We start from the raw sequence: 23,879 nt of genomic DNA, 5'->3' as shown, positions 1-23,879 counted from the left end.
GCTCTACAGTGGGTCCAGTGCTGGCCCAGCACAGCATAACAGCTCAGCACGGCTTCCCCCATTTTTGTTATCCAGAACTGGACACCCCTCTCCAGCTCTGAGACAATTTATCTGCCTGGTGTGGAAGCAATAAATAACTAAATGATCAAATGAGTTATAGTAAATTGCAAATAAACATACTACATGTGTGTTCTTAAGATTTTCTGTTCAAATATAGCACTAAAGCCACTGTATCTAAAAAAAAAAAAAGTGCTGGAGTTTTTAGTGGAGGATCTTACGGTTATTAATTATTCTGTATCCTTATCTCTGCATACATTAATCACCAGGTAATTCTTATTTGTTTGTTTCAAACACAATTAAATGCATGACTGGTTTTCAGTTTACGGATGGAGGGTTTAAATTCATTTTAGCTTCATTCTAGTATCGGTGAACTGTTTTGTGTGTGGCTTGCATTTTCAACACAAGCTTTTTAACATACATAAATTTTTTTCGAGATACACTATCAGTCAAAAGTTTGTGAACAGTTTGATTTTTAATGTTTTTAAAGAAGTCTCTTCTGCTCACCATACTTTTTGATTCAAAATACAGCAAAAGCAGTAATATTGTGAAATATTTTACATTTAAAAAAAGTGCTTTCTATTTGAATATATTTTAAAATGTAAAATGTTATCAAAGCTACATTTTTAGCATCGTTACTCCAGTCTTCAGTGTCACCTAATCCTTCAGAAATCATTTATCAGATCTGTTAAATATTGATTTGTTATCAATATTTAAAACAGTTGAGTAAATTGTGTTTAAACGGATTCTTCAATGAATAGAAATATCTAAAGATTAGCATTTATCTGAAATAAAAAGTAAACTATAAAAACTATAGCATTCTAAAGCTTGGAGTCAGTATAATTATAGAAATCGATACTTTTATTCAGCAAGGATGCTTTAAATTGAGCAATTCGTTTATAATGTGACAACAGATAATTTTTCAGATTTCAGATAAATGCTGTTCTTCTGAACTTTCCATTTAGAAACCTGAAAAAATTCTACTTAGCTGTTTTCAATATAAAAATAATAACAAATGTTTTTTGAGTAGCAAATCAGAATATTAGAATGATTTCTGAAGGATCATGTTACTGGAATAAAGATGCTAAAATTTCAGCTTTGGAATCACAGGAATAAATTACATTTTAAAATATATTCAAATAGAAAACAGTTATTTTAAATAGTACAAATATTTCTAAATTGTACTGTTTTTGCTGTACTTTGGATCAAATAAATGCAGGTGTAATGAGCAGAAGAGACCTCTTTAGAAAACATTAAAAATCTTACTGTTCAAAAACTTTTGACTGGTATGTTTTGTATTTATAGAATTGAAACTAAAAGCAGTCAGGTTTTGTTGGTAGATTTTTTTTTTCTGACAGCTGCCTGTGTTTATATTTATTAAAATGTGAAAATCCTACTTAATGGCAAAGCTATTTTATATTTTTGAATTGAGTGTTTCAACAGTGAGTTAAAAAATGGCCATTCAGTTCAGTGGTAATTAGAAACTGAAAGAAACTGTCTTTTGTAGTGGGCAGTCAGTCGGAACACACTTTGATGATTAAAAAAAAAACTGGCCTTATAAATAATGATCAGATGTTTTTGAGATGAATGCACAGTGAAAGTGTTGATGGCTCCTTGAACGGAACCTGAAAATGCTTTAATGATTCATCTTACAAAGGATTGAACACACGTCATTATGTGGCGTGAGCTCAATAGACTGAATGTGTCATACAGATGAAATATTCAGGTGATTTCAATCATTTTGTCTACTGTGAAGAACTCACATATGAAATCATAGATTTATATAATCAAATATAAATGATCACTTTTTCTCCTAGTAATGAAAAGAAGCTCAAATTGTGATTTTTTTTGCTATGTGAAATGAATGAAACTGTCCGATTTTATCCAGTTATTTTTTATATGTACACTGTTTCTATGTACACTCAAGATCAGTAAGATTTTTAAAGTTATTTTAAAGATGTCTTATGCTCATGAAGGCTACATTTATTTGATCAAAAATCCAGAAAAAACTGTAATGTTGTGAAATATTATTATATATAATATTATTATGTAAAATGACTGTTTTCTGTGTGAATATATTTTAAATTGTAATTTTTTCCTGTGATGCAAAGCTGAATTTTTTAGCATCATTACTCCAGTCTTCAGTATCACATGATCCTTCCGAAATCATTCTAATATGCTGATTTATTATCAATGTTGAAAAACAGTTGTGCTGTTTAATATTTTGTTGCTTAATATTAATATGCTTAATATTTTGTTGGAACCTGTAATACTTTTTTTCAGGATTCTTAAATAAATAAAAAGTTAAAAAGAACAGCATTTATTTACAATAAAAATCTTTGGTAGCATTTAAAAGTTTGTGGTCAGTACATTTTTATTCTTTCTTTTTTTAAAGAAATAAATACTTTTATTCACCAAGGATGTGTTCAATTAATAAAAAGTGATTAAAAAAACATAGATTTACATTGTTAGAAAAGATTTATATTTTGAATAAATGCTGTTCTTTTGAACTTGTTATTCATCAAAGAATCCTGAAAAAAGAATGAAGGTTACAAATAAATATTTGGCAGCCCAACTGTTTCCAACAAAAATTCTAATAATAAATCAGCATATTAGAATCATTTCTGAAGGATCAAGTGACACTTAAGACTAGAGTAATATATATTATTCAATATCATCAGGCATTTGAAGTTTCACTCAATCTACAGTGGGGAGTTTTGTCTCACAAGATAGTCATTTAAAAAAATTAATAAGAATTAATAACATGGTGATCATTCCATTGTCCTCTCCTTAAACAGGCCCTTCATAATCCTCCAGTAATTCTCCATAATTGAACAGAAACAAAACACTGTCTTAATCACCTGTTGTCATGGAAACATGACATTGAGAAGCCAATGGCAGTTCTCACCTGGTGCTGTTGTGCAAAATCAGGTCAGGTAATTATCCTTCCCTTTGTCTTCAGGTTCAGACCAGACCCAAAGACAGACTTCTGTCTCCATCAGTCCCTACTCAACCTGATTTAGGGATTAACATGTTGGATTAAGCATCTCTCCTCTCTGCCTACTGAACGCTCGCCTCCTCAGAGACATGATCCTGCCATGACTGAAATATTAATGAAGTTGTTTCCCCGATTCAATTAACCCCTGCTTGCAATATAGGTCAAATGGCGACTTCGTTTTAGTCGAACACAAAAAAGCATTTATAATGCTGGACCACCATGTATGGGGTTTATTAAGACCTTTCTTAACAAACACGTATGACTGTGGAATGTGGAAGACTTGATTAATGTCTATTATTTGTTTCAATTCATTAAGCTTTCACAAATACACTGCTGTTCAAAAGTTTTGGATCAGTAAGATTTTTAATGTTTCTTATGCTCATCAATGTCCCATTTATTTGATCAAAAATACAAAAAAAAGTTTAAAATAACAGTTTTCTATTTTAATATACATTAAAATATAATTGATTTCCGTGATGCAAAGCTGAATTACTCCAGTCTTCAGTCTCACATGATCCTTCAGAAATCATTCTAATATGCTGATTTATTGTCTTATATGTTGGAAACAATGTTGTGCTGCTTAATATATTCTTTGATAAATAAAAAGAACAACTTTTTTTCAAAATATAAATATTTTCTAATAATAAAAGTCTTTACTATCACCTTTTGTCAATTTAACACATGCTTGCTGAATGAAGGTATTAATTTCTTTCAAACACGGAAAGAAAGAAAAAATACTAACCCCAAACTTTAAACGGTAGTGTATATTGTTACAAAATATTTCTACTTTAAATAAATGCTGTTCTTTTTAATGTTTTATTAATCAAAGTGTCCTGAGGTTAAAAAAAACTATTAAGCAGCACAACTCTTTCCAACACTGATAATAAATCAGCATATTAGAATGATTTCTGAAGGATCATGTGACACTGAAGACTGGAGTAATGATGCTAAAAATTCAGCTTTGCATAACAGGTATATATTCCTTTTAAAAGTATATTAAAATAGGAAACAACTATTTTAAATTGCAATAATATTTTACAATATTACAGTTTTTCCTGTATTTTTTAATCAAATAAATGCAGCCTTGATGAACAGAACAGACTTCTTAAAAAAAAAAAAACTTAAAAATCTTAATGACAAACTTTTGAACAGCAGTGTATGCAGCTACTTTTTTGTGTATGGACTGTAGAAACACAGTTTTTGCATTGAAAACGATTTGAATTTCATTTGTGTATTTTATAAATATGACGCTGTCTGCTAGCTGCAGCTACAGTATTAATATCTGTCATATATGATAAAGTTTAACTATCAAGTTTAAATTCAGTGACATCGATTCTTGGACGCACGTTCTCAAGGGGTAATATGATCCTGCTTCTCTGAGGCAGACAGGAAACTCTATTTCACATCTGCTGAACAAGTGTCATCACTGTAGAGCGCTTGTGATGGAAGGAATTTAAGTGTTACAATTGTCCCTGGCCTGCCCTGCCCTGTTTACGTGTTTGTTTTCACCTTGAGCAGTCACACAATTTATTGTCCACTTTATGCAGAAATAAAGATTTGACTTGCATGAAACTGAAACCAGTTTGTTTCTGTCCTTCTGCAGATCAAATTCGACAGTGACGGTGTGTGTGTCTGCTGTGAGCTCGAGCACCTGAGATCCACCTGTAATAATCTGGGAGATACGCTTAAACTCAACCCGCTGAGGGACTGCAACACCATACGTCTCCGTCTGAAGGTATCATAGTGTGTGTGTGCGGTTCAGGTATACCCTACATTATGAGGACAAAATGTCCCTGCAAAAATGGCAATATCCAAAATTCCAATGAGAAAACAAACTTACAAATCATACAGAATGACGTTTTTTGAAAATCTCAAAATGCACAAAGTTTTTTGTGAGGAGTAGGTTTAGGGTTAGGGGATAGAAAATACAATTTGTACAGTATGAAAACCATTACGCCTATGGAATGTCCCCATAAAACATGGAAAGCAAACACGTGTATGCACATGTTGGTGTTTGTAACATCCTGGTATCTGTATCTTTAAACAAAGTAAATGAGATGAGATATGATGTTTGGAATTGATTTCAGAACATCCAAACAGACAGCTGATTTTCTCTACCTGATCTCATGACAGGCGTGAAATATGCACCAAGAAGTACATATCACTGCAGTTTCAAACAGAAATGAGCACTAGAGGAGGTAAAAGAGTGAGCACTTGTAATCGTTTTCATACACAGTTATGATTACAGCTCCATATGTTTCACTTTCTGGACGTAACAAGTTTGCTCAGTAGCTCAAACGGCACAGAATAGGACGTTTTGTACGTTTTCGTCATGAGATCAGGTTGAATTTTCTTTACGTTCATTACTAGCCTCTTTTATCAATTTTATATTCCAGTACTGAGACTTTTTTTCAAATTTGCCTCAGTTAATGAATATTTGATTAGACAACTAAATGAGGACAATTAAATACATTAGCCATGTAAATGATGATTATTTCATTGTTTTGATGATACACAGTGTTTTTGCATTTTTATTAGATTTGAAAGCATGCATATATTGTTTAAAAAATCTCTAATCTTATTCAATTAACCAGAATAAAAACTCCCATTATTAATAAAAGACTTTAAGAATAAATCAAATGTTAGTGTCACTAGAAAACAGTGTAGTACCCTGCAGAAATGTCCCTTAAAAGGAGAAGTTTTTGTAGACAACATCTTTATAATTAAGAGACAGCACTGTACATTACTGTTCAAAAGGTTGGGGTAAGTCATTTTTTTTTATAAAGAAGTCTCTTATGCTCATCAGAGCTGCATTTATTTGCTCAAAATATGTTGAAAACCATACTATTGTGAAATATTATCACAATTTTAAAAACTGTTTTCTATTTTAATATATTTCAAAATTTATTTCAGTGATGGGAAAGCTGAATTTTCAGCAGCCATTACTCCAGGCTTGAGAGTCATATCCTTCAGATATCAATATGGGTCATTCCACGAAATGTGCCTTTTGCATCCCTAAGAAAACAAACAAACATAGAATTAAAATTATTTTATTATTTTAAATTATTAAATATTATTTTAAATAATAGCATAAATTATATGTCATCCCTGTTATTCTGGTCAGTCCAGTGACTATGACATCAATCCTGTTGCTGTCATTAATTTCATAAAAATTGTAAAAAAAAAATAATAATAATATTTGATACAGCCTTCCAGATTTTTTCATTGTAATTTTAACTATATTTTATTTTGGGTGAAGCCCTTTTTTAATATATGTCTTGTAAAAATATTTTTTTTTTCTTAATTGATTGGTCTCCCTTCAAAATTAGAATGTTCTTGGTCATCTGGATGACAAATATAAAAATATTTTTTTAAATCATAAATTAAAAAATAGCAGTAAAATGAGGCACTTAAATGCTGCTCATATATGTTAAAACTATCACATAGTTCTAATTAAACGATAGTATATAGTAACGCTTGTGTCTGTAACAGTGTTGACAAAAATACCAAAAAAATTTGGTAGAAAAATAGTCGTAAAATACTAAATTACATAGTCTGGAATGGCACAATACTTTATTTCATTGATATTTAAAAATGTTGATTAAACGTATTTTATTTTTTCAATTTTTCCAAGTGGAAATGGCACCGATTTTGTGGAATGACCCATATGCTAATTTGGTGGTCAAGGAACATTTCTTATTAACATTAATGTTGAAAACAGTTGAGCTGATTAATATGTGACACTGGACCACGAAACCAGTCATAAATGTCCAATTTTGGAAATTGATTTATATCATATGAAAGCTAACAAATATGCTTTCCATTAATGTATGATTTGTGAGGATAGGACAATATTTGGTCGAGATACAACTACTTGAAAATCTGGAATCAGAGGGTGCAAAAAAATCGAAATATTGAGAAAATCACATTTAAAGTTGTCCAAATTAAGTTCTTAGCAATGCATATTACTAATTAAAGTTTTGATACATATATATGGTAGGAAATTGACAAAATATCTTCATGGAATATGATCTTTACTTAATATTCTAATGATTTTTGGCATTTAAAAAAATCTATAATTTTGACCCATACAATGTATTTTTGGCTATTGCTACAAATATACCCATGCTACTTAAGACTACTTTTGTGGTCCAGGGTCACATGTTTTTGTTGAAACCATGCTATATTATTTTTCAGGATTACTTTATGAATAGAAAGTTCCAAAGAACAGAATTTGTTGTAAAATTATACGTCTTTACTGCCACAGTTGATCAGTTTGCATCAAAAAAAGTATTTTCTGATTAACCCCAAGTGTTTGAACGGTAGTGTACACTGCATATAATTAAGGATTATACACAGTCTGAATAAGAAAAAGTAGAAATTGAATGGATTAATAACAGAGATTTGAGTATGGAGTGCTGGTAATCTGTTTAGAGTAAAAATCTGCAGGTTCTGACCCAGGTAGGGATGATGTAGAACTACAAGAGATCTTGAGACCTCACTCTTCTCTGGCACCATTATACCTTAGGCAAGCACTTAACCCCAAATCAGTTCAAGGGTATTGTCCCTGCAGGAATGGCACTGTAAGTCACCTTGGATGAAAAGTGCTTGCTACATGATGAGTAAGTTTGAGTGTTATGAATATTGTAATGTTCATTCAGTGAATTAACATGGATCACATTGATATCCTACAGTTTATATTCTTATAGTAAATGCGGAGACATTTAAATGGTTTTGGTTTATACTTTTCTTCCGTTCTTCAGCTTTAAATGTTGTTTTTGAGCACCAAGAATTTTCTAATTATATTTTTGAGGAATACATTTGTAAAATATAACACTTACAGCCTGGAGAAGTATTTTTGGCTCTGCTCCCTTGCACATTTGCTGGGTTCCTCCAGGGATTTCTCCATTTTCAAACACTTTTTCGTTTGAGTTTTAGAGAGCATTTGAACCATTTAGCAGAGCAAGAATTACACGCTATTCCCAAAAACGTCTGCCTTATTGGACACGTCTCTTCGTGTTGCACTGTGGGTCTCTCTCTCTAATATGCAGATGAGAGTCAGTCATCATTAGTTATGCATCTTCAATTAGCGTTCGCCGCTGGTTCCCTTTCCAGTGTCTAAGCAATTCACTCATGCTAGCCATGATCTCGGCGCATTTGGCAGCTTTTGAAACGGGTTGTGGTAATGTGAGGCTTCCACAAATTTGCTCGTACAAAGCAATTGCCACTTTTATGTAATCAAGAAAAACACTTGTTTGTAAACACTTGCTTACACTCTCAAAAAGGATGTGTTAATTTTTTACACATTGTTTGTGTTATGTCTATTTTAGCACATTTTGTGTTACTTTGTGTTAAATGTGTGTTAAAAACGAAAAAGAAAAAAGAAAATATCCAACACAGTGTGTCCAACACAATATGTGTTAAATATCAGCCAATCACATTGCTGCTTGCCTCACTTCATGAGCCGTTATTCTACTGAGACAAGCTAATTTCCTCGTGCTGCAAGTTTTCATCGTCAGGACATAACTTCGATGTGTGAAGGTAAGAAATGTTTGTATTTGCCATTATACGTTTTTAAAATGTCTTTTGTGATCGTTTGGAGACGGTCGAGGGGCATTTGGCACATATACGTGGTAAAATTGCCTCACGAATGCCGATGCGAGCTGCGCCTGCGTCTGCGGCACATCACGACGGTGGGAGCTTATTTTAACAAGCTTTATAGTTTCTTTTGTTGGATTAATTGTGAACAGAATCGCTTTTAATTCATCATTGACACGTTGTAGTGCTAATGAGAAAATGCATTCGTTCGTCGCGTCTTTCTCTTTGAAAATGAACAGCTTCTTTGTGACATGTATTGTGCAAATTGCCCTAAGACGCTAACATAATCTCTAATGCTAAAGCTTTTCTGGCCTTTTTAGCTATCGCTATTTTACAATATTCGCTATGTGTAGCCTATAATTAACAAAAGTATCTTTATTTTACTCTTGCAGCTTTGACTGGAAGACACTCCTGAAGTGCTTGTGGCAGTTACTGACATGACAGAGACAAACGAGAGACTTCATCTCACGACCCTCACCATCACTTGTATGCTGATAAAAATATGTAAATAAAACGATTAATGCTTAAGAGGTTGTCAAATACCCCTTTTTTTAAAAGTACAAACTTTATAAACCATTAACAACTTTTCACTCAAGGAACAATTATATGTTGAAATTACTGAATTGATTGTTTACCTCTCTTTTTTTAACCTTTTTGAGTTTTTATGTAATTGTTAGTAGCAGGTTTAATAAATTGTGTTTAAACTATACATTAGTTTGCAGTGTCTTTATTGCATACAAAAATTTGGTAAAAAATAACACATAATTGACACAAATTGTGTATTTATAACACAATAGTGTGTAGAAAAAATCAACACATTTTCTGTGTTAGCTGGAATAACACACTAGTTGAGTTAAAACCAAGGGGCAACCTTCCGGTCTCCCTCCTGAAACCAACACGGAAGTGACTGAAACTGCAATTCATCGACTGGCCGCTTGAGGCTGGCTGCAAAAGGGAGTCAATCCCATTGACACTCCATGTTAAAATGCCCAACTTTACAGCAGAAAAAAGTATGTTTACAGCCTGGTTCAAAAAATGGTTTTGGTCTATAAAGCTAGTTTTGCCCTTCATGTCAACTGTGAGGGGGGTGAATTTTTTTATAACTCATCAGTTTAAGTTAAAGTTTAAGTTATATTAAGCCTTAAAGTTCAGCATAATTAAGGGCGTAGCCACTTGAGTGACAGGGGGATTGCCGCTGCTGTCACCACTGTCGCTCTAGGCGGGCGTGGTTTCAGCAACCAGCTCCACCCACATCCCGCCTTTTTGCCCATTTTTGATTATCCGGGAGTGACGCGCGATGACGCGATTCCAAGATGGCGACGGCCGAATCCCGCCCACTATGAGCTTCAAATTAGCGCTTCAGAATCCTACGGGTGACGTCACGGATACTACGTCCATATTTTTTACAGTCTATGGTTAAAACTAACACAAAATGTGTTGTCCTTAACTAGACACAAAGGTGTGTTAAGAAACAACACAGGCTGTGTTGTTTTTAACACATCCTTTTTAAGAGTGTAGAAATGTTTTTTTTTACATGTTTTCATCATTTCAAACACACAGTAAGACAGCTTTATCTTTATTTCAATTACTAAAAAAAAACATTTTAATAGTTTTAGTTAACAGTATTAGTAATGACAACACTGGACTATATAAATTAATTTCCTCAACCAGCCTTACACGTTGCCGAAATATAAAAGTTCACACACAAAAAAAAGAGGTATCCCTTTAATATTTAATGGATTTCTATGATATCGGTAGCACTTACTCAGATTGAGTTATGAAGCATCAAAAAGATTTATATATTTTAATGCTATTACTGATGTCTGAGGGTTTCATGTCTTTTCATGGCCAGTCAGGTCAACTGAGATGCCTATAAAGACCCTAAGGTCAATTAATGTTATGATTCATTGGCATATCACACCATGTGGCTTCCTCATTGTAAGGGCCATTATATCCCACTGGTGTGTTTCATAATGACACACTCGTTTTTCTTCAGGACTCATTTAAGGTATAATGCTTCATGTCAGTACTTTCATGTCAGTTTGCAGCCCAGCAACCACTCAGATTACTGGTTTAGTCCTTCATCAACATTAAGCAGATGCAAGAAATGGTTTCATGTCCCGTCAGCTTTAAGAACTGACTGAATGTATTATCAGAATGAAGGTACTGGCATGCACTTTCATCACTTTTTCTTGTTCCGCTTGTCGTCAGGGAGATGAGGGTTAGCACTGCTGGCTCAAAATGAGAAGAGCAGGTGTTTCTCAGTGGATCTCACCTAGTTCCTCTGTTAGATTTGCTGGAAACACAACCGCACTAGTCCTGCATCCTCCTAGAGTTAAGAGTTAGAGTTGTCTAGGTGCATAAATATTGTCTTGATCTGTTTGATCACTACTTTTGCCACTCCTGCTGAATCTACAGCACAACAACAGAAATCATATTTTACCCAGTGTGAGTTTAATGTCTCTATAGAATATGTTGAGATAAAAACACAGTGTACTGGAAAATAAAGGCTAGAAAACACATCACTCTACTGAGTAGTACTCGCAGGCTGCATGCAAAAACAAATGTACAAATGTACTCTACACGATCGCAGCCGAGGAATAAAGGTCTTATCTTATGAAACAATCATCCATTGAAGTCGGACCAGTGCAAGGCGAGTATTTGTGGTTTAAAAGTATATTCCTTTTTTATTCTTTTTTAGAAAATGACAGATTGTTTCGCTAAATAAAACCCTTATTCCTCGGCTGGGATTATGTAGAGCCCTTTAAAGCTGCATTGAAACTGCAATTTGGACCTTCAACCCGTTGGCCACCATTGAAGTCCACTATATGAAGTCCATTAAAAAAATCCTGGAATGTTTTCCTCAAAAACCTTAACTTCTTTTAGACTGAAGAAAGACAGACATGAACATCTTGGATGTCATGGGGGTGAGTAAATTACTAGGAATTTTTTATTCTGGAAGTGAACTAATCCTTTAATATACTCATTGAATCAGAGTCATTACTGTATCAACATGCAGACACTTACTGAACTGCAAGTTATGATTACTTTATCATCAGTGATGTCTGATTTGAAATGAAGCAAGTTTTGTGTACTGGAGCAGTGTTATTAAAATATCAATGTATAATTCATTGAAAAAGGTTTTATCATTTTAAAAATGGATATAAAAAGATGCATTAGAGTCTCTTCTTTCCAGAGCTTTTTTGTGTGTATTCGTATAAACACATCTTCCGCCCCCAAAGAGGAGGTCTTGGCCTTTTCGTAGGGTTAGATGATTGTACAGTCATGTAGAAGTGCTTAGGCCTGTCCAGTCCTCTTAGGATGGGCTCCTTTCACCGAAAGGGCTTGTGCATGTTTAGGAACTCAGCATTTTCCTTGAGAACATCACTGGGTCACATACATTCCATCTTGTCACAACGGGCGCTCAGACAGAGCTCTGATAGCAGGTGTGTGTGATGGGCTGTCGTGTATACTGAATGTACTCAGTCTGGTAGAATCTCAAACATTGCCAGTGATTTTCTTTTTTTTTTTTCCTTTCAGTGATCTCTTTCTCCTGATGACTCACTATCTCAAACAGATATCATGATGAAAACGTACCTGTGGGAACTTTTTCGCAAGATGCAAAATGCGTACCACCATGTACGTTACATATTCGATGTGAAATGTCCACTGAGTGGCGCTAAAATAGTGTTAGTTTTTACCCCGGAACAGATGAATGTACATATGGTACATTTTACATGAGGTTTGTTTTGTACGTGCCACAGCGGTTCAGACTTGAAATGTCTAGTGAGTGGGGCTATAACTAGTCTCACGTAGCCAGACCTTCAGACTGACGGTTGAAGGTCTGGAATTCATGACAGTTTTCATTGGCCAAGGCCCGGCCATAAGGCCGTTTGACCGACATGTCAAACAACCAATCACAGTTTGTTTCGTTCAGCGTCACGTTTCGGTGTGTGGAAATGCCCCCACAACAACAGACTGGCATGCAACAAGTCGGTCATTGAAATAACCAGCACTGAAAGTTAAATAAGAAGAGGAGGGAGAACAAGCAGTAAGTTATGAATTTGTTCCCGAACGTCGCAAATGTGTATAACAACTATGGCGTCTGCATAAGCACATTTTAGCAAAACGCAGAGTAAATCAGTCTGCGCTTTGTTTCCCGGCGGACCGATAATAAGCGCAACACTCACGTCTCCCCGAAATCCGATCAAATTCAACTAATCAGATGACTTCGACATTCCTGAAGTGTTTCCAGTTAAATATGGAGTTATTTATGTGCTGAAATTAAACAAACAAATACAGCGTTTTGCAAACAAACACAATCTGCTTTGCAAAGAAAAAATCTACAGTTTTCCTCACAAAAAATATATATATATTTGCAACACACAATGCATATATTTGTTATACCTCTGCATTTTCTCTCAAATTGACTTGTGTTTGTGCATAGTACTTTTTGTTTGTTTGAAAATCGATTTTTTCTTTGCAAAGCAGATTGTGTTTGTTTGCAAAACGCTGTATTTGTTTGTTTAATTTTGGCACATAAATAACTCCATAAGTTAAGTATGCCATATGCATCAGCCGTTTAGCCAACGTTCTGTGGGCGTGACGTCTGAGGCTGAGACTAGGCTATAACTAATGCTCCATGACGTTTTAAAATAACATACCATCTTCTCTACACCTAAACCTACCCGATAATATGAACAAAAGTGAATATAACGTAAAAATGCAATCGTAAGCATGCCATTTTAGCTTATTTTTCGATCTCTCATCTTTTAGCTCTTTCATCATAAGTTTTTCTTGGAATTCGTACCCAAGGATTCCGCATCCTAAGTCCTAAGTCATTCAATGCCGACTGAGCTTTGAGCAAGCTTGTTACATCTGGAAAGCGAAACATATGGAGCTGTAATCATAACTGTGTACAAAAACGATTACAAATACTCGCTGTTTTACCGCTTCTAGTGTTCATTTCTGTTGGAAATTGGATGAATGTAGTTTTCTTTATAGTATTGTTCTTGGTGTGAATGGGCCTTTAGTGCTTAGGTTAATGTGTTATGCTATATGGTATGTGTTATGGTTTGATATTCTTAAAATCCCAAGATTTATTTCTTTTTACTCTACACTCTTAAAAATAAAGGTGCTTTAAAAGGTTCTTTAAGCGATGCCATAGAAGAATCATTTTTGGTTCCACAAAGAACCATTCAGCGAAAGGTTCTTTGGTTACCTTTTTATAATCTGAAGAACCTTTTTTCACCACAAAGAAACATTTGTGAAACAGAAAGGTTCTTCAGATGTTAAAGATTCTTTATGGAACCATTTATATTATGTAGGAGTTTATAAATAAAGTGTTCATAAGGTTATAAATACACATTCTGAATGTTTAACCCAACCTTCTTGGTAGCTGTATTTAATTAAACTATTGTTTAAAATGGCTGTCTTAAAATGAACCTAAAATAGGTTGGAAATTAAAAATCACATAATTACTAGAAGCATCAGCAATAATCAAAGGTTGAACATTTATTAATAAGCCATTTAAAAATGTTAATAATTTAATTACAATTTATTCAACTTATTAATGTATGTTCATTTATTGTCATTAATTTTCAACCTATTCTGGGTTATTTTATGGCAATAGTTGAGTTAAACTACCCAGGAGGTTGGATTAAACATTTAAACAACCCAATCACCATATTTTACCCAGCACTGGGTTGTATTTAACCCAGCATTTTTTTGGAGTGTACTGTTACAGTTAATATTTTTGTACCAAGTTCGATATTTCCTGTAAAATTTGCATTAAAAGCATTGTAACAATAGACATTGTTACTGAAACGTACAGAATCAAATCAGATCAGCTGAATCAGGATCAAATCAAATTGAATCAGAATGTGGGAGTTGAATCTAGTCATTGAATGGGAATGGATTTTTAAGCTTGCACAAGGACTTTTCCTATTGCACCTTTTAGTTCAGCTTTTTATGCATAGCTTTTGCCGAATGATAATGCCATGCAAAAGTCCCACTTTGGTGACACCATTATCCCTCTTATCCATTATGTCATAGCCACTCTCTCTCTTCCACGCATTTGTTCTTTCGTGACTGCCGTTTTACTGTGGCTTTCTCGCTCTGACAAACAGAACAATAAATGTTCATGCCAGGCTGAGATTTTTGCAACAAACAATTGCCACTCTTGACTCTCCTTCGGTCCCTCTGTGTCTCTTTCTCTTTGATTCACACCTTCTTGTCCTCTCCCTTCTTATCCCCGTCTCTCCATTTCTTTCTCTGTCTCCCAGGAGCTGCTTTTCAGCGTGTGTGCACTGAATGTTATCTCCACCATTGTGTGTGCTCTGGCCACGGCCGTGTGCTGTATGCAAATGGTTTCTACTGATTTACTACAGATGGTAAGTGTGATCCATACCGCAATGTGTGTGCGTCTTTCTGAGTGTCTTAATGCACATTACGTTTTCCCATTACATCATGGAGAAAAGATCAGACGATCAAGACAAGTGAAAATGTAATAGTACAATTAGCAAAATGCCAGAGAAATAGTCTATAGTACATACTCATAACCATTAAACGAAAAGGAAATTTAATCAGATTTTATCTACTATTGACCTAAATAATGTTTTTCAATAAGCACAATTCAGAGCAATATGAACAAACCATTAAATACATCCTGTGATTTAGGCTTCAGACATACATTAATGGAGTGTCATATCCTTTTCCAAAAGAAATCTGATTTCCTTTTGGATCAAAGAAATAATCAGTCTAGAAATGAATGCTGATTTTTTTGGATCTTCTTATCCTTTTTTCTCTCCAACAGTGGTTATAACAGAGTGGTCTTGGACTTTTAAAATAGTTTGAAGCAAGTGAAAAATATTTTTTTGGTTTATCTGGACTACCTGAGTTACAGACTTCAGTTCCAAGTTATTTGAATATACATCTTTTGTAACTGGTTAAAGGGATAGTTCACTCAAAAATGAAAATACTTTTTGTCCATATAATGAAAGTTGCTGCTTACACTCTTAAAAATAAAGGTGCTTCACAATGCCATAGAAGAGCCTTTTTTGTCTAAATGGTTCCATAAAGAACCTTTAACATCTGAAGAACCTTTCTGATTCACAAAAGGTTCTTTGTGGTGAAAGAAGGTTCTTCAGATTATAAAAAGGTAAAAGAGGTGGTTCTTTAAAGAACCTTAGACTGAATGGTTCTTTGTTAAACCAAAAATGGTTCTTCTATGGCATCGCTGTGAAGAACCTTTTAAAGCACCTTTATTTTTAAGAGTGTATGCAGGGTCAGAAAGCTCTCAGATTTCCAAAAAAATATCTTAATTTGTGTTCCGAAGATAAACAAAGATCTTACGGGTGGTGCAATTAATGACAGAATTTTCATTTTTGGGTGAACTAACCATTTAAGTATACATTTGTTAAATTCAATTGATAAAGTTTATTTACTCTTCCTTACGTTATGATTTTCCTTACGTTTCAATTTTTCATTGTTCTGATACATACTGTATCAGCCTTGATGTGACATCACACAAATTTAAGGTTTATGGTTACCATAGGCATAATAAAACCTATTCACAGGCACATTTGTCACCAATGATTAATTTATTACATTTATTCCCCATCCAAAGAGTATTCAGCTCTTCTCTTATGCAGAATAAAACAGCTTGCTCTAAGCCATTGGTGCTTTGACAAGAGTCTTCACCTCATTTGGTTGTACTTCAAGCATATTTTTCAGAAGTACTATCCATTTTTTAAGCGTAAGATTACATGAGGATGAGACCACAGATGTTACAATGCTCAGTGGGAGAGAACCGTGGATCTGTCATCGCTCCCTTTTAGTGGATCTCTCTTTTTCAGCCAGCCTGTTTTATGTGAGAGAAAATAAACTTGTGGGACATAAAGTTTTAATATTCTTTAAGAGTAGGCTTTGTGGGTTTATGGCCGCTGCAGTAAATTGCACAGCCTCATGGATGGCTGCAGCAGAGGCATGGGCACGGGGAGATGAATTGATATGAGTAATATTAGCATGGCTGCAGTTCTGTGAATCGGTGGAGCAGTTGCGGGATTAGTTTCGACTCGGGGCACAGAGTGGCAAAGCGAGAAATCACCACTGTTACCAGCTGCACAGATCGTGCACAAAGACAACAGAGACCCGAGGGCAAGGATGAGGTGAAGCGCTGCATGGAGCTTTTCCCTTTGCAACTGTATTAAGTGATTTCACCACAGCCTGATTTTGGCTTTATATTGCTAGCTGTACTTACCTGTCATCTATAGCCATTGCCTCAGGATCAGATTGATCTATTTAAGAATGATTTCATTGTCTTCTGATTGATGAGCCTTCACGTATTCTAATATGATATCAACAGGAAAGTGCGTTGTCATCATAAAAACGCACTAAACCTATCCTTGAACTCGCAAAAATGGCACAAAATGAGTTACTCTTCCAATCTGAAATTTTCACTGGCTGATTCATGGATAGAAATTTAAAGGGATAGTTCACCTGGAAATTAAAATTCTGTCATTTATTCACACTTTTGTCATTCCAAATGTGACCCTGTACCACATAATGTCTTAAGTAGCATGGGTATATTTGTAGCAATAGCCAAAAATATATTATTATAATATAAAATTATACATTTTTCTTTTATGGCAAAAATCATAAGGATATTAAGTAAAGATCATGTTCCTAAAATATATTTGTAAATTTCCTACCGTAAGTATATTTGATTAGTAATATGCATTGCTTTTGCATTGCAGTTCCTTTACTCATGTCTCTAGCTATCGCCAAGAAAACTATATTACTTAACTGGAAAAATAAATGCCAAATTTCAGTTACACAATGGATACATCTGTTAAGGGAACATATCATTCAAGAACAACATACATCAAAAACACAAAACCAGTTACTCAGATTTAATACAACCTTCAGCCCTCTGCTTTCACCATTAAATATTGAATAAAACTAGCTGATGAGCTGATGCCCCAATTAAGCCTCAAGATTTATAATTGATGCCTCAAACTAATTTCATGATATACAAATACAAACAATGATGTTGTAATTATATGATAGCTGTATGATAACTGACTTTGATGACAATGAATTTTTTGTTTGTTTTTGATATTTTTAAATCCGGCATATTACTACTAATATTAATACTACTTCTGTTGTTACTATTATTATTGTTATTATTAGGGCCCGAGCACCGATGGTGTGAGGACCCTATTGAATCTGCTCCGTTTATTATTATTATTAGGGCCCGAGCACCGATGGTGTGAGGACCCTATTGGATCTGCTTCGTTTATTATTATTATTATTAGGGCCCGAGCCCAAAAGGGCGAAGGCCCTATTGTTCTTCTAAGGATTCTTATTTTTTTTTTTTTTTTTTTTTTTTTTCAACCGTTGGGGCACTTTTGGGGGCCTTAACATACTCAAAAACTCTTGAAAATTTGCACACACGTCGGAATCTGCCGTCGTCCGGACGCCACAGAGGCTGGGACCCGGGCGTGGTTCAGGGCCTCTACAGCGCCCCCTGGAACACAGTTTGAAAACTTGATGTACTGCGCACACATACTTGCACGTACTCATATGAAACTCGGTACACATATAGAACTCATCGAGCTGAACAACTTTTGTACTCTATGTCATGGGCTCCACGCAACAGGAAGTGAGATATTTAGGGCTGTTTAAAAAGCGCATGCTCTGGAATTTAACGTACTCCTCCCAGGAATTCCATGGGATTGTCACCAAACTCGGTCAGCATGATCTCAAGACATTGGGGACGCTAAATTGCGAGGAGATTTTTGATATCTCGAACGGTTTGGCCGTGGCAAGGCGACAAAGTTATGGCGAGAAATGAGAAACAGGAAGTGTCTAATAACTGTTGCACACATTGCCTGATTCTGATGAAACTTCACCAGTTTGTTCCTTGTATGATGCCGATTCCATAAATGTGACTATTATGAGTCAAAGTTATAGCGCCACCAACTGGGAGCAGGAAACGTGTCATTTTCAAAATGCTTTGAAATCAGCCTCTTAATTTTACTCGATTTTCTTTAAACTTCATCAAAATCATGTCAAAACACGGCCGATAAAGAATATGTAAAGGGGTCGATGATAAATCAAATGCTGTTGCCATGGCAACGTGTCAAACTTTAAAATTAGATTCCTGTCTTTTCGAGGCAGATAACATGCTTAGAATTTCATGAAACTCAACACACACATCAATATTAATGATAGTTAGACACTGGCAAAAGGTCATAAATGGGCGTGGAGCAGGCACTCTATAGCGCCATCTTTTGACAAAAGTTGGGGGGTTAGTTTTTCCTACAGTCACCAAACTCTGTACATATATTGTTCTCATCAATCTGGACAACTTTCTAAATCAAACTCATTAGCTGAGACCAACAGAAAGCCGGCTATTTTGATTTGAAGGTGGATTTTTTGAAAAATCAGGTAGTAAACAAATTCACACTACTCCTAAGAACAACCAGCTGTTCACACCAAACTTTTTTAACATGAAGAGAAGATTCTGAAGATGTTAAATTGCGAGCGGATTTTGGATATCTCGAACGGTGTTGACGTGGTGATTTTTTAAAGATATAGTAAAAAACATAACCCTATTTTTTTATATCTTTAAAGTGCAGCATCCAAACTCTTTGAAACTTTTTTCACACAGAGATCTAATCATTATGAGCAAGTGCTGGTAATATCATAGTTATTCAAGCTTCTATGAATTAAAGAAAATTAAAAAAATAACTCAGAAACCTGCTGTCACTCTGGTGAATGTCTCTACAGTATGTGTGTGCGTTCAGTCAGGCACAGAGAAGCTCATTATTGCAGGGGGGAGGGGTGAGAGGCAGAGAGGGTGACAGAGTAGAGAGCCATCCTACAGACCATCTTTGAACAAAAAATGCACATATGTATTTTAATTACATAAATATGTCTGATCTTTGAGAGTCTGATATTTTGAGAAAATATAAAGGGTCACTTAGTCTTTCATTGTTCGTATTTTGCAGTTGTTGTTTTTTTATTTATTTTTTACTTAACTGTACCATGAACTTGTCCTATTCAGTCACATAGCAAAAGATTAAAAAAAATACAACTTTTTAGCATGATCAATTTATCTTCATTGATAGACAATATTTTCATAGTGTTATTTATTGAATATAAAATAATAATAATAAAAAATTAAGACAAACTTTGACAACAAAACAAACGTTACTGTTATCTCTTCAAAACATCTGAAAACCATAATTTTAAGATCAGTTATAAATATATATATCACCCCGTTAAAATACTCAACTTGATTTTTAAAGATATTTTGAAAGAATGAAGAGTTTATAGAGCACTTTATTGTGTATTGCGGTACACCCACATGAACTGTGTTCATGTTCATGTTAATTCACAGTACATAAACTTTATATGAATACTTTTTTAGCTTAATATTAATTAACATTAATAAATGCTATTTAATTATTGTTCATGTTAACTAATATAGTTAATGTTAACAAATGAAACTGGATGGCAACATTTTATATATTGTGTGTATGTGTCTCTGTGTTGATTTTAAAGTGTAACCCTTTCAATTCAGTAAACTTAAAATCCAAACTAGCAGAGGGTTACTGTGAATGCATTTGCCAACTGTGCACCGTTTTCCTTATTGATTCTTAGTTATGTAGCGCTTAAGAGTGATGTCTTATAACAGGAGTCACCAGCAAAGCAATATCCACATACAAATTGTACAGATAGGTAACGATTTAAGCAGAAGTGGTGAATGTAATGCAAGCAATAATAACATTTTGTTATCATCATGAATTACATGTTCTTATCATCATCATCAGAATATAGGGAAAATGTTCACATTTGGTTCACAGTTGGCATTATCTGAAGTCCTTGCAGGGGATTAGGTTTATAGCAAACTCCTCCTAGACATTTAATGAAATCAACATTATATTTGGTCAGTCTGATCTAGAGGCCTTAGAGAGGTTAAATTGTGAAGATCTTGAGTTTCAGTAAAGGGCGTGTCCGTGGCGGCCTGACAAAGTTTGTTGTTTTGCCATGGACATAGGTGTAATAACTCAGCCATAAAATGTCTGATCTGCCTCAAACTTCAGAGGTTTGGTAAGAGTCCTGGCCTGAAGACACCTAAAGGCCAATATTCAGATATTATCATAGCGCCACCTGTTGACACCAGGATATATCATATCTTTCACTAACTCAAACATACCAAGGTCAATCTGCACCAAACTTCATATGTTTGATAATAGTGCTGGCCTGAACACATCTACATGCCATTTATAGGCATAGCGCCACCAGCTGCCAATGGGAAGTTTGGCACATTTAAATGACTTATGACATATTTCTCATATATTTACTGTATAAAAGCATACTGCCCACCGTTTGCTGTTTTCCTAAAGCCACCGGTCGGCGGTGAGCCCGGGTGCGAGGGCCCGTTCATCGCTGCTTGCAGCTTTAATTAGGGCCCGAGCCCAAAAGGGCGAAGGCCCTATTGTTCTTCTAAGGGTTCTTATTTTTTTTTTTTTTTTTTTTTTTTTTTTCAACCGTTGGGGCACTTTTGGGGGCCTTAACATACTCAAAAACTCTTGAAAATTTGCACACATGTCGGAATCTGCCGTCGTCCGGACGCCACAGAGGCTGGGACCCGGGCGTGGTTCAGGGCCTCTACAGCGCCCCCTGGAACACAGTTTGAAAACTTGATGTACTGCGCACACATACTTGCACGTATTGATATGAAACTCGGTACACATATAGATCTCACTGAGCCAAACAACTTTTGTACTCTATGTCATGGGCTGAACGCAACAGGAAGTGAGATATTTAGGGCTGTTTAAAAAGCGCATGCTCTGGAATTTAACGTACTCCTCCCAGGGTTTCCATAGGATTGTCACCAAACTCGGTCAGCATGATCTCAAGACATTGGGGACGCTAAATTGCGAGGGGATTTTTGATATCTCGAACGGTTTGGCCGTGGCAAGGCGACAAAGTTATGGCGAGAAATGAGAAACAGGAAGTGTCTAATTACTGTTGCACACATTGCTTGATTCTTATGAAACTTCACCAGTTTGTTTGTTGTATGATGCCGATTCCATAAATGTGACTATTATGAGTCAAAGTTATAGCGCCACCAACTGGCAGCAGGAAGCGTGTCATTTTCAAAATCCTTTGAAATCAGCCTCTTAATTTTACTTGATTTTCTTCAAACTTCATCAAAATAATGTCAAAACACGGCCGATGAGAATATGTAAAGGGGTCGATGATAAATCAAATACTGTTGCCATGGCAACGCGTCAAACTTTAAAATTTGATTCCTGTCTTTTCGAGGCAGATAACATGCTTAGAATTTCATGAAACTCAACACACACGTCAATATTAATGATAGTTAGACACTGGCAAAATGTCATAAATGGGCGTGGAGCAGGCACTCTATAGCGCCATCTTTTGACAAAAGTTGGGGGGTTAGTTTTTCCTACAGTCACCAAACTCTGTACATATATTGTTCTCATCAATCTGGACAACTTTCTAAATCAAACTCATTAGCTAAGACCAACAGAAAGCCGGCTATTTTGATTTGAAGGTGGATTTTTGGAAAAATCAGGCTGTAAACAAATTCACACTACTCCTAAGAACAACCAGCTGTTCACACCAAACTTTTTTAACATGAAGAGAAGATTCTGAAGATGTTAAATTGCGAGCGGATTTTGGATATCTCGAACGGTGTTGACGTGGTGATTTTTTAAAGATGTAGTAAAAAAACATAACCCTAATTTTTTATATCTTTAAAGTGCAGCATCCAAACTCTTTAAAACTTTTTTCACACAGAGATCTAATCATTCTGAGCAAGTGCTGGAAATATAAATTTTATACAAGCTTCAATGAATTAAAGAAAGTTAAAAAAATAACTCGGAAACCTGCTGTCACTCTGGTGAATGTCTCTACAGTATGTGTGTGCGTTCAGTCAGGCACAGAGAAGCTCATTATTGCAGGGGGGAGGGGTGAGAGGCAGAGAGGGTGACAGAGTAGAGAGCCATCCTACAGACCATCTTTGAACAAAAAATGCATGTACTGTATGTAGTGTAATTACATAAATATGTCTGATCTTTGAGAGTCTGATATTTTGAGAAAATATAAAGGGTCACTAAGTCTTTCATTGTTCGTATTTTGCAGTTGTTGTTTTTTATTTATTTTTTACTTAACTGTACCATGAACTTGTCCTATTCAGTCACATAGCAAAAGATTTAAAAATACAACTTTTTAGCATGATCAATTTATCTTCATTGATAGACAATATTTACATAGTGTTATTTATTGATTATAAAATAATAATAATAAAAAATTAAGACAGACTTTGACAACAAAACAAACGTTACTGTTATCTCTTCAAAACATCTGAAAACCATAATTTTAAGATCAGTTATATATATATATATATATATATATATATATATATATATATATATATATATATATATATATCACCCCGTTAAAATACTCAACTTGATTTTTAAAGATATTTTGAAAGAATGAAGCGTTTATAGAGCACTTTATTGTGTATTGCTGTACACCCACATGAACTGTGTTCATGTTCATGTTAATTCACAGTACATAAACTTTATATGAGTACTTTTTTTAGCTTAATATTAATTAACATTAATAAATGCTATTTATTTATTGGTCATGTTAACTAATATAGTTAATTTTAACAAATGAAACTGGATGGCAACATTTTATATTTTGTGTGTATGTGTCTGTGTGTTGATTTTAAAGTGTAACCCTTTCAATTCTGTAAACTTAAAATCAAAACTAGCAGATGGTTACTGTAAATGCATGTGCCAACTGGGCACCGTCTTCCTTATTGATTCTTAGTTATGTAGCACTTAAGAGTGATGTATTATAACAGGAGTCACCAGCAAAGCAATATCCACACAAAAATTGTACAGATAGGTGACAATGACATTTAAGCAGAAGTGGTGGACGTAAAGCAAGCAATAATAACATTTTGTTATCATCATGAATCATGTTCTTATCATCTTCATCAGAAAATAGGCAATTTGTAGCATACTGGTTCACAGTTGGCATTTATCTGAAGTCCTTGCATTGATTGCATTTAGTTAAATCAACATTATATTTGGTCAGTCTGATCTTGAGGCCTTAGAGATGTTAAATTGTGAAGATCTTGAGTTTTCATTAAAGGGCATGTCCGTGGTGG

At 34.8% G+C, this 23,879-nt stretch overlaps 1 protein-coding gene across 1 annotated transcript in view; it reads left to right on the top strand.

The window, feature by feature from the left end:
• The window catches only part of fam189a1 (family with sequence similarity 189 member A1), a 177,864-nt gene that overhangs the window by 122,373 nt on the left and 31,612 nt on the right, over positions 1–23,879 (top strand). The window contains exons 4-5 of the mRNA XM_073837105.1: positions 4,659–4,790; positions 14,938–15,045. Of these exons, the coding sequence (XP_073693206.1) occupies positions 4,659–4,790; positions 14,938–15,045 (240 nt within the window). The remainder of the gene's footprint in view (positions 1–4,658; positions 4,791–14,937; positions 15,046–23,879) is intronic.

Source organism: Garra rufa, chromosome 3, assembly GCF_049309525.1.
Source record: "Garra rufa chromosome 3, GarRuf1.0, whole genome shotgun sequence".
Taxonomy (NCBI): Eukaryota; Metazoa; Chordata; class Actinopteri; order Cypriniformes; family Cyprinidae; genus Garra; species Garra rufa.
This window is presented reverse-complemented; position numbering and strand designations above follow the sequence as displayed.